Here is a 14,019-nt window from a genome sequence, read left to right on the forward strand (position 1 = left end):
CAGACATTTCCAAAGGGCCTCCCTCCATATGGTGTCAAATGCTGCTTTGAAGTCTACAAAGTTCCAGTGTATTGGAATGCGTCTTTCTTTAGCCTTTTCAAAGATTTGGCGTACTGTTTATACCGCATCTGAGGTGCCTCTGGACCTCCCGAGCCTACACTGTTCCTCTCTCAGATGGTTATCTACATTCTGTTGTATTCGGTTAAGAACCATCCTACAGAATACTTTTCCCGGGATTGACAGGAGGGTAATAGCTCTGTAGTTGGCTGGGTTCAGTTTGTCGCCTTTTTGTACACAGGGGTTATTAGACACCAGTCTTCGGAGATTTTTCCTTCAGCCCAGGCGGTGTTGATGATCTTCAACATTTGTTTCAACATGGGTCCTCCTGCTTTCAACACTTCTGCTGAGATCTTATCCCAAACACACGCTTTGTTGTTTTTCAGCTTCTTGATAGCCTTTTCAACTTCCCCTATTGAAAAGAGCAAACTTGCTGTAGCGGGGTTGACAGGCTCCAGGATGGAGTTAAGTGTATTACAATCTGTGTGGAATTTTGTATTCAGATGTTTACTGAAGTATTCCTCCCAGCACTTCATTACTTCCTTAACCAGTTCTGAGGTTTCCCTGAAGACATTTTGTTGCAGAAATATTTGATCTGCTGCAATAATATATCATAGCATGCACTACATAGCACCTTAGTAACACTTTTTTTTGGTGACATAAGAATTGCAGGGGGACTTCCTTTGACCATGCCAGGGAGGAGACAACAAGTGATATGTAGCAGACATTTGCACCGCGTTGCAGCTAGCAGACCAAATGCTTGCAAATATTTCTACAAGGAAACCTCACATGGTTTGGCGGCTCTTACCCAACTGCAACGCTTATTATCCGCCTTATCTTTTTTACGGTACCTTTTCTGCTAGAGTTAAAGAAGAATTATTAATCATTAAACTCGTAATTTCAGTTGAAAGTATTAGTAGTCGATGCTGAAGTATTTGCTACTTTACTTATTTCTTGAGCTCTATTATAAAGTGTTATTTTGATATCATATTTATAGTGACAACTACGGTGCCAAAAGTTGCTAACAGGACCAGGATAATGGAGTTATCCAGTACTTTGCTGCGTAACAAGCCCAATACTGGCACTGACTTCGAACTGAAAAAGCAAAGTATTCACTTCAATGTATCTTAACCTTAGTAACACTATATTTAACGATGTTAGATATTTTTTAGTAGGAAATCCGAGGCACTCGTCATCTCTACTTGGCATTCCGGCGCCGCTCCGGCAATATTCACAAGATTTGACATTCATCTTCACGATTTGATAACTGCAAGTCTATGAGCTATGCAACCCATAAAGAAATATTGGAATCTGACAACGATTAAGGAAAAGCCCCCTTTCAGATTTTTGTTAACGATTTTAAACTTTCATAAGGTGATTATATCCGGTAGGATTTTTGTAGAATGGAATAAAATATGCATTTAAGCAAACACGGTAAGGTTCCTTGAACCATTCTACTGATTAAGTATACTTAGCCCAAGGTAGTCATAGTAGTAAACATGACTCTGAAAAGTATTATTTATTCAGACACCGGATGTTAGTACATTTGAAAAAATGGTTAGTTACAACCCCCATCTGCACCCCTAAGTCTGCCCTATGTCAAATGTTGACAAAGAATTTGTGCAATTTAATACGGTGTATCAAATGCGCAATAACAATGAAATGAAAGGATCCTTGCAGCACTTGGAAAAACTGCAAGGATAGACCCTGTCGAATACTACGTCACTTGTCCTCCTTTAAATAAAATGCTACCTCCCATAAGGCCTCCACGGGTCAATTCTCATGATAATACAATAAAACAGGCGACAGGTGTGAATGGTTGTGGAATCGAACTAAAGACCTATTCCTCTGACACTTACAACCAACATGTCTGCCATTTCACTTGTAATACCGTTCTGGTTGCGTTTATTCGATAGGGTCTATTGAATATACTAAGCATCAACTTTTTGGTTTGTTTGTCTTTTTTTGGTGACATAAGAATTGCAGAGGGACTTCCTTTGACCATGCCAGGGACGAGACAGCAAGCACCAAAGTGATATGTAGCAGACATTTGCACCGCGTTTCTTATGCAAGTTGTTTTGTACATAGGGTATGGGATTGCAGCCAGCAGACCAAATGTTTGCAAATATTTCTACAAGGAAACCTCACGTGGTTTGGCGGCTCTTACTCAACTGCAACACTTATTATCCGCCTTATCTTTTTGAAGGTACATTTTCTGTTGAGTTAAAGAAAAATTATTAATCATTAAACTCGTAATTTCAGTTGAAAGTATTAGTAGTCGATGCTTAAGTATTTGCTACTTTACTTATTTCTTGAGCTCTATTATAAAGTGTTATTTTGACACCCTTTATCATATTTATAGTGACAACTACGGTGCCAAACGTTGCTAACAGGACCAGGATAATAAGGTTATCCAGTACTTGGCTTCGATACAAGCTCGATACTGGCACTGACTTTGCACTGAAAAAATACCAAAGTATTCACAGACTTCAATCAATGATTACTTAACCAGTTCTGAGGTTTCCCTGAAGACATTTTGTTGCAGAAATATTTGATCTGCTGCAATAATATGTCATAGCATGCCCTACATGGCATTTTATTTTATCGATGTTAGATATTCCTAATAGAAGAAAATCCAAGGTACCCGTCATCTCTACTTGACATTCCGGCGCCGCTCCTCGACAATACATTCACCTTCCAGATTTGATAACTAACAAGTCTATCTATGAGCTATGCAACCTATAAAGGAATATTATAATTTGACAATGGTAAAAAGGGAAAGCCCCCTTACAGATTTTAAACTTTCATAAGGTGATAATATCCGGTAGGATTATCATAGAATGTAATAATAGCAAACATGGTAAGATTCCTTGAACTATTATAAATTGTACTGAAGTGTACTTAAAGGTAGTAAACATGACTTTTAAAAGTGTAATTTATTCAGACACCAAACAAAAATAAAATTGGATGTTAGTACTTAGCACCAAATAACATAAGCCCACATAATGGGGGCCAAAAATACAGACTTATGATGCACATTTGACAAAAATGGTTAGTTACAACTCCATCTGCACACTAACTTGTCGAATATTGAAAAAGAATTTGTGTAAATATGGTATGTCAAATACACAATCACAATCAAATGAAAGGAAACTTGAAGCACTTTAAAAACTATACAATAACAACACTTGTGTAAAAAGCTTTAAAATCACATTTTTATTTCAAAATGGCATCAACGCCTCAGAAATGTATACATACTCATCAATCATTCTGTTTTATTTTGTACATTTCCTAATAAATGAAACACACAGTACGTTCAGATATGAAACTGTCGTTAGCTGTAAAAAGCACTTGCATCCTATTTCAAACATTCACTTTTTATCTGCTTTTCAGGATACTATAAATAGGCTTGATAATAAATATTGTTTCAAAAGCTTTTACTACACCTGCACAAATTAAGAAATGACTCAACTTCCCACCATTTGCCCTTTTCTTTTAAAGTTAAAAAGGGGAATCTCCCTGAAGTATACTTTATCCAATATTTTACATAATCTTTCTTACAAAATACATTGTTTGTAATGAGATGTGTAAATATACCAATACAGTTGAGAACATAGAAGATTACACTTCAAGTGTGAGTTAATCTTCTACTGGAAACCATGAGAAGATGATGTCTTTACAAATATTTCTTTCAAACATTAGGTTTTGTATAAATCCATCTCTTGCACAGCAAGGATAAAAATATTCACCAGTATTTCTGCCAATTTGGCTATTATTATGCAAACATATCAATGCTTACTGTATTTCACATTTTCATGTCTCATTTCACTTTTAGTCTCAATGACATTTTATGTAAATGTTACAGACAAACAGGTTTGGTACAATGCAGTAACATTTCATCCGATTCCCAAAGGTTTTATTTTCCTCTCTTTCATATTGTTTACAGCTGTTACAAGATAGATGATTTTACAAACAGTATATCCTTGCATTACACCTCCATATGTAACTTCAATTCAGAGGAGAATTCCTGATCAAATTTGAATGGCGAAAAATAAAAAACATTAAAGATCATTGGAGACGCTAATCTCGGAGCACATTGTCACATTCAAACTCTAGCTGCAGCTATTCCATTAATACCGATGTCATAAGGCATACTTCTTGGCTAATGTTCTTACTTCTTCATCTGTTTGTGATTTGGATGTTTTGCAGTATTCTACAAGGTCTGCAACAACTGAAAGTAACAAACAAACAAAAATTAAATGAAAATGTACACTGCAATATTTATGTTATTCATTAATACACATAATAACTGCACAAGTTGGTGTGTTTTGATCAAGCAACATTTTGGCACATAATATAAGAGTCACACTCTAGCTGTGACCAGCAAGTTTTTAAGATAAATGACTGAAGGAACACTAAACAAATGCTCGGTGCGACTATATTTACATGTAGCATAAAAGCACTTGAGTTCTATTGTTCCATGATATTTTTCGCTGGGTACAAAATATATCTAAAACCATGCTAAATGTTATTAACTGTCCCAGGTTTTATATTTTAAAACTCATCAATTCAAAAAGTGACACCAATCCTACAGTCAATCATTGGTTGATAATAAACAAACATTTTTGTTTCATTTCACCCAGTATTTCATAACCAAAATTATTGGAAAATAATACTGATCATGAATTTTTGTTGACGAGTGCTACAGCCCTAGTTATGAATCACTTTAACACTACTTTTTCAGTTTAACTTTCAAATATACCCCAGCATTTTCTGAGATATCCTACATACAAATTCTGAACTCCATTTGCCAAACAATCAAGTTTTTCACAATTCTTTTATTCCTTCCGGACAATAGCATCAATTCATAATAGTATGGTGATCTATCGCAGTGTCCTGTGGTCTAGTGAATAGGGCATTATACTTCAGATTTTGTTGCTCCAGTTCAAACCCAGGGGACACCTGATTTTTGTTCAATGTTTCATTAAAAAATTTATTGTCATAAATGAAAGACATCATTCTCAGTCCACATTAGTATTTTTTCGTCATTATGTTGTGATTTTCCGATTATGACACGATTATAATAAGATGAGAGTGTTCACACGGTCAGCACCTCATCATCGTGTCATAATCATTTCTGGTTCTATAGTACACATGCCATGGTAATTACAAAGTCCATCGAGTAAACCTGGTGAAACAATGACAACATGGGACATTACAATACAGATGAGAGAACACATAGATTAGTAAATGCAATGCATAAAATGTGTTCCAAATTACAAGATCAGAAAAGGCAAATTTTGTGAAGAATTAACATTTTGAAATGACCTCTAAATGATCTTTGATCTCACATCAATTGACATCGCATATGCCACTGTGCCAAAGGCTTGTTGCATCCATGTCTTATTGAAATCCATTGAAAGATAACCTCACTTGACCCCTAGCCATAAATGATTCCATACCACTCTACATTGCCACTCTGACCAAAAGATCGTTCAAAGCAAATACCATAAAAATTCATCTTCTGTACCTAGTAAAGCTTTTTGAACACACACACATGGATGGAGCCAGTTCTAGCTATTGCGGTGACATTTAAAGTATGCTTGTATTTTTTCCATTTTCTGTCAACTTCAGCATGGTACAGAGCTAGCAGTGCATGGACACAGAGGATAGCAATTTGCACTTGGACCAGCTTTCATTGAGCTTTACAGAGCGCAAATATCAATAGACATGATATATAGGGTGTATCTAACAAAAACAGAAAAAAATATATCCAAACTACAATTTAATTTCTGTTCAAATCTGATATAATACTGCCATTTATTTCACTGCTCTACATGAGAAATAACCAATTTAAAAAGACTCCTCATTCAAATTGGTCCAGTATGCTGGTGATTAAACTAGGCAAGAAACTCATTCAATTTATAAATTCCTCTACCTTGTTACTGAAAATAAGGCATGCTTGCATTACCTTACAAAAGGTGTAGTGTGGGACTACCAAACAAATAACAGTTATAGGGACTTCATTAGACTTATGTTAGAGATGGCTGCTCTAGACAGTTTTCATGGTTGCAATCATGAGATTGCTTCCTATCCAGTTTCCCCTTTCTAGATGGCCACAACCGACAGAAGTGCATGGGAGTATGTTACATTTGGAACAAGTCTTAATAAGAACACAGGGCATAGTGGCAGAACAGGTCACAGGCCAGGAAGGAATCAAATCAGTATTTCAGCAGTACTGAAGAGCAGCTCTGCAGAAGATCCATCAATAATTTGTAGGCATAATCCTTTATAATCTTTGTTAACAAGAGCACCAATGGCGCTGTGGCTCTGCGCTTTTTGGTGACAGTGAAAGTAATTGTTCTTGGAGTCGCATGGGCAACAAGTGAAATCATTTGAGTATGTGACAGATCACATTCCCCAACAGGTACATCTGGTAGGTTGGTAGCTATCTCATTTGCAGAGCATACAATGATACATCAATCAATTTAGGGAATTAGCGACATGGATCGAAGCGGGTGGAAATGAGTCCAAATGGGCCAAAACACATCAAAATATAATTATATACAGGCGAGTAGGCCTATGTCAAGAATAGTGTTAGTCTGAATAAGGCTTTGGCTCTAAATGGTGACTGTACCACCAAGTTTCATGACAGTTAATACTAATTTGACCTCAGATGACCCCTGGTGACCCCAAAATGACCTTCCAAAAATTTGACTCCAAAGGTTGACTGTACCCACCAAGTTTCAAGCCCATGAGACAGTTCTGACTAATTTGACCTCAGATGACCCCTGGTGACCTAGATATGACCTTCCCAAAATTTTGGCTCTAAATGTTGGCTGTATCCACCTATTTATAAGCCCATATGACAGTTTTTACTAATTTGACCTCAGATGACCTCTGGTGACCTCAAAATGACCTTCCAAAAAGTTGGCTCTAAATGTTGATTGTACCCACCAAGTTTCATGCCTGTCCGACCATTTTTACCCGGGATTTTTACTCATTTGACTTTAGATGACCCTTGTTGACCCCAAAATGACCTTTCAAAAATTGGCTCTAAAATGTTGACTGTACCCACCAAGTTTCATGGCCATATGACAGTTTTACTAATTTGACCTCAGACACTGGATGACCACAGGTGACCCTAAAATGACCTTCCAAAAGTTGGCTCTAAATGTTGACTTACCCACCAAGTTTCATGCCTGTCCGAGAGTTTTTACTACATTGACCTCAGATGACCCCTGTTGACCTCCCCAAATGTCTTTCCAAAAATTTGACTCCCAAATGTTGACGATACCCACCTAGCTTCACACCCATTGACAGTTTTACTTATTTGACCTCAAGATGACCCCTGGTGACCCTGAAATGACCGTTCCAAAATTTGGCTATAAATGTTGACTGTATCCACCAATGTTCATGCCCATACAACAGTTTTTACTAATTTGACCTCAGATGACCCCGCAATGACTTTCCAAAAATTTGCCTTTAAATGTTGACTATACCCACCAAGTTTCATGCCCATCCAACACTTTTTACTCATTTGACCTCAGATGACCCCTGGTGACCCCAAAATGACCTTCCAAAAATATGACTCAAATATTGACTGTACCTGCCATGCCCGTCCAACACTTTTTATTAATTTGACCTCAGATGACCTCTGTTGAAACCACGAAATGACCTTCCAAAAATTTGGCTCTATATATTGACTGTACCCACCAAATTTCATGCCCGCCCAAAAGTTTTTACTAATTTGACCTCAGATGACCTCTGGTGACCGAAATGACCTTCCAAAATTTGGCTCTAAATGTTGTCTGTACCCACCAAGTTTCTAATTCTTGCCATGACAATTTTACTAATTTGACCTCAAATGACCTCGGGTGACCTTGACCCACTTGCCAAAACAAACTTGTTCTGTCTCGGGTCAAGATGCACCCACCCACCAAGTTTGAGGAACACGCGACCCCAAGTCTCCGAAAAATAAGAATTTGCTCACCGATAGCTTCACATTCTACATTGCATTCAAAATCTAGTCGGATTTGCTGAAGAATGACACCGTGTAATAATGGAAGTTCAGAAGTAAACACAGCCGATCACAACAGGCGATTGCATCAAAAATGTTGCTAAAATTACATTTCACTCTTGAAAAAAAGGCAAATCTTGCTCAAAAGATGCAGTTGACTCATCGAAATAACTTTCATCCAAATTTCAACATTAACAGAATGAACCTCCGGTGCAAACTGCAAAAAATTGCACTGCTGTCTGCCTGAAAAACGATAGCAAAGCACTCTAGCATGGAATGCGTAGAACGATGTACAAATTCGAAACTAGCCGAGGTACTCACACCTCCGTCACTCGATTTCCACTGTCCTTCTACGTGCGAAGGTCTGAGACTTCTGAGCATATCTGGTCCAGGGTACACATAAAATACCACTTTTTCTCATAAATACACTTCCTACCATTCCTCACGATGTGACTTAAACAAAACATATTTGGTGCATGTTCATACATTTTGAGCACATTTGATGATGTAAAAGACCAGACTTGTGACTGTTATCGTCGCCGTGTTTTGAATTCTTCCTATAAATAGATGACGTCATTGTGACGTTATCACCGCGACGTGACTTCATGGTGCCCCGTTTTTATGTACGTGTGTCATTCAGGGTCCTAGTGAGGAATGATCTGGGCCATGATGTTTGAGGCTAATTCAAACTAGAGTTCTGGAGTAAACTGACAGACAGATAGACGTTATGTAATGTGGGCATAATTTATTCAATATTATATTATTATTACTTGTCTTTGGGCATTATTTTTATGTTTGAGAAAATATTTGGGCCATCGTAATTATCTTTTTTTTTTTTTTTTTTTGAAAAGCCAGTTGAAAAAGGATGTTTGGTTTGGTGATTGAATTCACTCAGTGGCTAGTAGTAATACTATGACTTTATCATGTTTACTTCCCGGGTTTACGTACATGTACCCATGATGTACCAGTGCTATGTAGTCCATGAGTGCATCATGTGGAGGAGCATATGCCATGATGATGGCTGATGACTGTCTGAGTGGTTTCCGACTTTGAAAGTTGCATCGATCGTAGAGGTAGTACTGCTCCTACTCCTAGTCTCCCAGACACCTTGCGATCTCTCTTTGGGATATTTTTACCAAATAGAGTAACAATCTGTCCTTTGACATATTTAATTTCATTTGTTTTAACCATGTTTACGACTTATCGTGGTGCAATTTCGCCGGCGACATCTGTCATGTGCGTTCATGTGGGATGGGGGCAGATATCTTGGTTGTTTGTTGACTTGTTCCACACTGCCAAAGACGATGTCTGTGATTGGTTCATTTTGGGGCTAATTTCTAAGGACAGCACTGATTGGATAATTACGCATTACATCATTGGGAGATAACCGCGTTACCGAAAAAGCAAAAATTTGCACTTGCGCAAGGAAAATAGTCCACTTGGAAATTCATTTTGTTCCGATTTATTCAAGATTCGACAATTTTCATGACTATTTTTTTGATATTCCTTAACTATTTCTTTATTTAAATTGTAAAGAAATAGTTAAGAAAAGTTAAGAAAGTCAAAATAACTTTTGAATCTGAACCTGAGAGTACTAAAATCTTAAGACATTTTAATGTTAAACTTCCGTTGGTTTGCGCCATTGTCACGCAAGGTTAAATTATACAGACCAAAATAATCTCTAGCACACTGGGGAACCAAGTAATAACTCGTTATGGTGGCTTTTTAACCAAAAATCACATTTTCTCAACTGAATTTCAACTCTATCGGAGTGCAATCGATGAAAAAATAATTTAGCAAAACTTAGAAACCAATTTGAAAACCTAAAGCCAAGCACAAAAAATTCCTTAGCATAAAAACCAACACTGTATTGTGTAACCCTACGGTTCTGATGACGATGACTCCTTAGCTTCGCTGGAGCCAAAAATGACATACTCCTGAATGAAAGCATTTTATCACAGTCCGTAAAATTCTCATGAAAGCTATGTTTTTAGGCACCCTGTATTGATTAAATTGGGATATAATAGTTGATTGCTTTGTGATGCAATTACACAAAATATTTTGTACAAAAATCCCTGATAAAGCCTTTAAGTGCACAGCTCACGGCATACAACTGCAAAGGCGTCAGATTTAATTAAAAATTTGAAAGATGTTACATCTCCTCCAACTCAAAACAGCTAAGCAAAACATATTGCTATGGTAATCCAGAAAATATTACCCAATTTTGGGCTCTATAAATGTGACAGTTTCATTTTTCATCAACAAATCTAAGATTTTATAAAAAGAAAAACACTCAGCAGACAACAATATTATTAGTGCTTAATATTTATTCTGTCTGGAGTGATATTGAGAGTGACATACATCATGTATGTACTTCACCTGCAAGTAACCTGAAAGCAACCTATTTGAAGTGACAAATTGTCTACAAGTTGATAATATACAGGGTGCTCCCACTGTAGAGGTGTTCAGGAAACTTGATTTAACCATTTACCCATATTTACTCATTTTAATGTCCCTAGGAGTTTACCTTCAGGTTTATCTTGCAAGAGCTATTTCGATATTTTTTTGGTTTCTTTGTTTCTTTTTATGATTGTTTTCATTTGGCAGCAGGCCTGTAGTCATGATTTATTTGAGGAGTGTATGGAGCTAAAAAGTGAGTGCACCTTTTGGGAAATTTTTCCTTCAAAAAATAGCTAAATTTTTTACCCTGTACAAGCAAAATGTAAATAAATAAAAATAAAATAAAAATAAATCAAGTTTTCCCCCCAACAGTGGACCTTCTTTTAATTTTCCCTTCAAAAACGGGCTGAATTTTAAAACGCTTTCTATGCATTGCACATCCTGCATACCCTGGACAGTCGGACAGACACATGACTTGTGATGCCATTAGGTCATTTTTCTTCGGACGACGTAAAAATATTACCATGGCAAAAAACATAATTCAGTGAAATTAATTTTATTTTTGAATTGTAGACCTCAAGGCCAAACAAATATGTGATTATGAAGAAGTTCTATTCTTTTTATCTAAACTATGAGACATTGAAAATTCCATAAACATAAGCTTAACTCCGGCTCCTATGGCATCAAATTGAAACTCAACTAATCACCATATTCACATATTTAACCAAGAGGCATGCAGTTGACAAACACAAAATAATGAACGCCTACACAATTCATACAAAAATACACTAATAAAATGGGAAAGATAACACTACCGTCTTCATTCTCAAAGTTCAAGAGCCCTCAAAATACAAATCTAATATGTGCAAAGTAAAAGAAATACACATTGACAGGATTATTTTTGACTTGCAAATATTATGTCTAGGGTTAATGCATTTACTTATTCAAAATTAACTTATCTTATATGGCTAGATTTTATAATCAGTTATGTCACTTTACTAAATGTGCTTTATGTTCATTAGGACTTTCGAGAGGACTTTGTTCGGAGGATGGTAGCCACGATCGAGTGGCCTACCATAATAGGACAAGAGCTCATCTTAGCTGTTGCTTATAATAGGCATGTCCACTAAAAATTGAAGTACTTTTAAATTGATTCAGACCTAATTTATTGGATGGGAATTGATGAAAGAAACATTTTGGCGTTTAAATAATCTTAATCGGACGTTTCATTCCAGAGATATGGCCTTTTCGAGTGTCACGGTTTTATATAGGGCTGCTAGAACATGTTAAAAAGTTAAAGTCCAAAAGGAATACTAACAGAAAGTGCAACTTTAAGGTACTTTTTCTTAATGTATTTATTAACTATCTTATCTGGAACATTATATTTGCTTATAACAACATGAAAATAAGATCATCCTGAAAATTTAATTGATTTTGTTGACATACAACAAAAACTATAAGACCTCAAAACCCATGGTTTGTTTGTTGAAACCTCAAGCATGATCATAGATGGCCGCCATGGAAAATATCTCCATAGAGGAGATGAACAATAAGTGCATTATTTCAAATGAAAAGCGGTAGTCTTAAACATTGTTCAATCTTTTAAGGTCAGCACATTTTATCTTCAAAAATTATTATATTTCATCATGGCATAAGTTTGGTAACATTAATCACTACCAATTTTGAGAAATTTGCTCCAACTCAAAAGGTTATCTTTACTACATTGAGCAATACACTGTGTGCATGGAAGCGATGATGGTCCCCGGTTTTTATACTCCCTATGAAATGGACATGGTAGTGAGAAGTGCACGGGAAGTGCATGATTTGAGATGGGCATGTAGGCTTAAACATTCTTAAATTTCTTAACATCCTACACATTTTGTCTTCATAAATAGTTAAATTTTATGAGTATGTAAGTTTGCTTGTCTGATTCACTCCAAATTCGGAGATAATTGCGTTTGAACACCTGATGCACGGAATGGTGTCACTTCAACCTGTTGTAGTTCTCATCTCATTAAATTTTTCATTAAAAAAGTTGATCTCTTCATGCAGGAAGGTCCTCTCTATTTACTGACCAAACCGGAAAAAGTTTGGTGAATGTTTTCTGGTGGAATCAGGAATTTCTTGAAACACCCTGATACAGGCCTACATTTGGATCAAAACAAGTATGTACGCCATTTAACATGCCTGGGATTTCTTGTATCGATCAGTTTCTCCATAGACAATACGTGTGTGAGTGCACGCACACAGTAAATGAAAAATCGTTCTAGTGGAAACTGTATTGAGAGTGGGCATCCCTACTTATAATATAGCTAGATGAATGAATTCTTAAACTTTCAAATTTTATTCTCCATGATTTGATCACAGAATCATTATTTTCATCCCCAACTAGCATTAAATGCACTTGTGTGCTTCTCCAACATAAATATATGCCTCAAAGTTTCTTCACACACGCAAAAACAAACATTTAGTACAATGATAAATACGCGAAACTAAGCCAGACAGATTAGCAAATGATTGACATGACTTTAATGCTTCAAAAAAGGCTGAGATTTCAACAAAATGACTGTATTCGCTCTACATTTCATAGAGAATTGCGCTGAAACACTTGAATTTTGCAGAGCAAATCAAATTGCGCAGCGACCCTGACCATGGCTAAATACTAACATGAGTAGGTTTATTTCATCTTGATGGCATGGATAGTCTTGAAAATATGGGTTAACTTTCACCATGGCATCCAATATGCATGTGTTAGTAGGACTACAACTTGTCAGTTTATACTCTCAATCCCGCATGTTTTGCCAAAGTGTGGATTTAAAGGTGCATTTCCTGATCTTGTAACTTATATTCGTTTTTTATATCTTACTCTACAGATGATTCTGATGACATGCTCTCATGTTAAATGCACTTTGCGTAACACTAATTTCCATCTAGGCTACTGTGTTTTAATTTCTTCTGTTATATGATTAAAATAGAACAAAAATACCAATACTGAGAAACACATAAGCCAGATTGATGTCTCGGGTATGTAGGTGTATATACAATAGTTACAGGTTATTGATGGCATAAAAAAACTCTTGAGAGGAGTGGGGAATGAGATAATGAAGCCAGGATATGAAGTGCTCTTAGTTGCTTTCAATATCACACACGTTTTTGTTCAAGCTAATAACTAATCATGATGTTCAAGCAGCATAATGTTAAGAAGTCTATACATTGGGCCACTAACCTAATTGAAGTTAGCATATTAATGATAATAACTATTCATGTTACTAGAGGGAAAATACATATTAACACTAAATCATGTCTACTTGAACATATGCAGCAAGTTTAGTGTGCACTTGTCATCCAAATCCTAACCTAAAATGGATTTTCCACTTCAATAACTTAATGTGATGAATGATAGACAAATCAGTTTGACATTAATGCTTAATATATAGGATAAAGTGGAAACATGTCACTAATATGCAGTGATTGCAGTCAGTGGAGTGACAAAACACATGACTGACATATCAACAAGTTTTGTAATGAATATTATGTTAAAA

General features: G+C 36.3%; 1 protein-coding gene across 1 annotated transcript in view; it reads right to left on the reverse strand.

Annotated features, from left to right (window-relative positions):
• Positions 1-3,258: 3,258 nt before the first annotated feature.
• The window catches only part of LOC140149109 (RNA polymerase II-associated protein 3-like), a 79,423-nt gene continuing 68,662 nt past the window's right edge, over positions 3,259-14,019 (reverse strand). The window contains exon 11 of the mRNA XM_072171278.1: positions 3,259-4,288. Within this exon, the coding sequence (XP_072027379.1) occupies positions 4,200-4,288 (89 nt within the window). The 3' untranslated portion in view covers positions 3,259-4,199. The remainder of the gene's footprint in view (positions 4,289-14,019) is intronic.

Source organism: Amphiura filiformis, chromosome 3 (genome assembly GCF_039555335.1).
Source record: "Amphiura filiformis chromosome 3, Afil_fr2py, whole genome shotgun sequence".
NCBI classification, from domain to species: Eukaryota; Metazoa; Echinodermata; class Ophiuroidea; order Amphilepidida; family Amphiuridae; genus Amphiura; species Amphiura filiformis.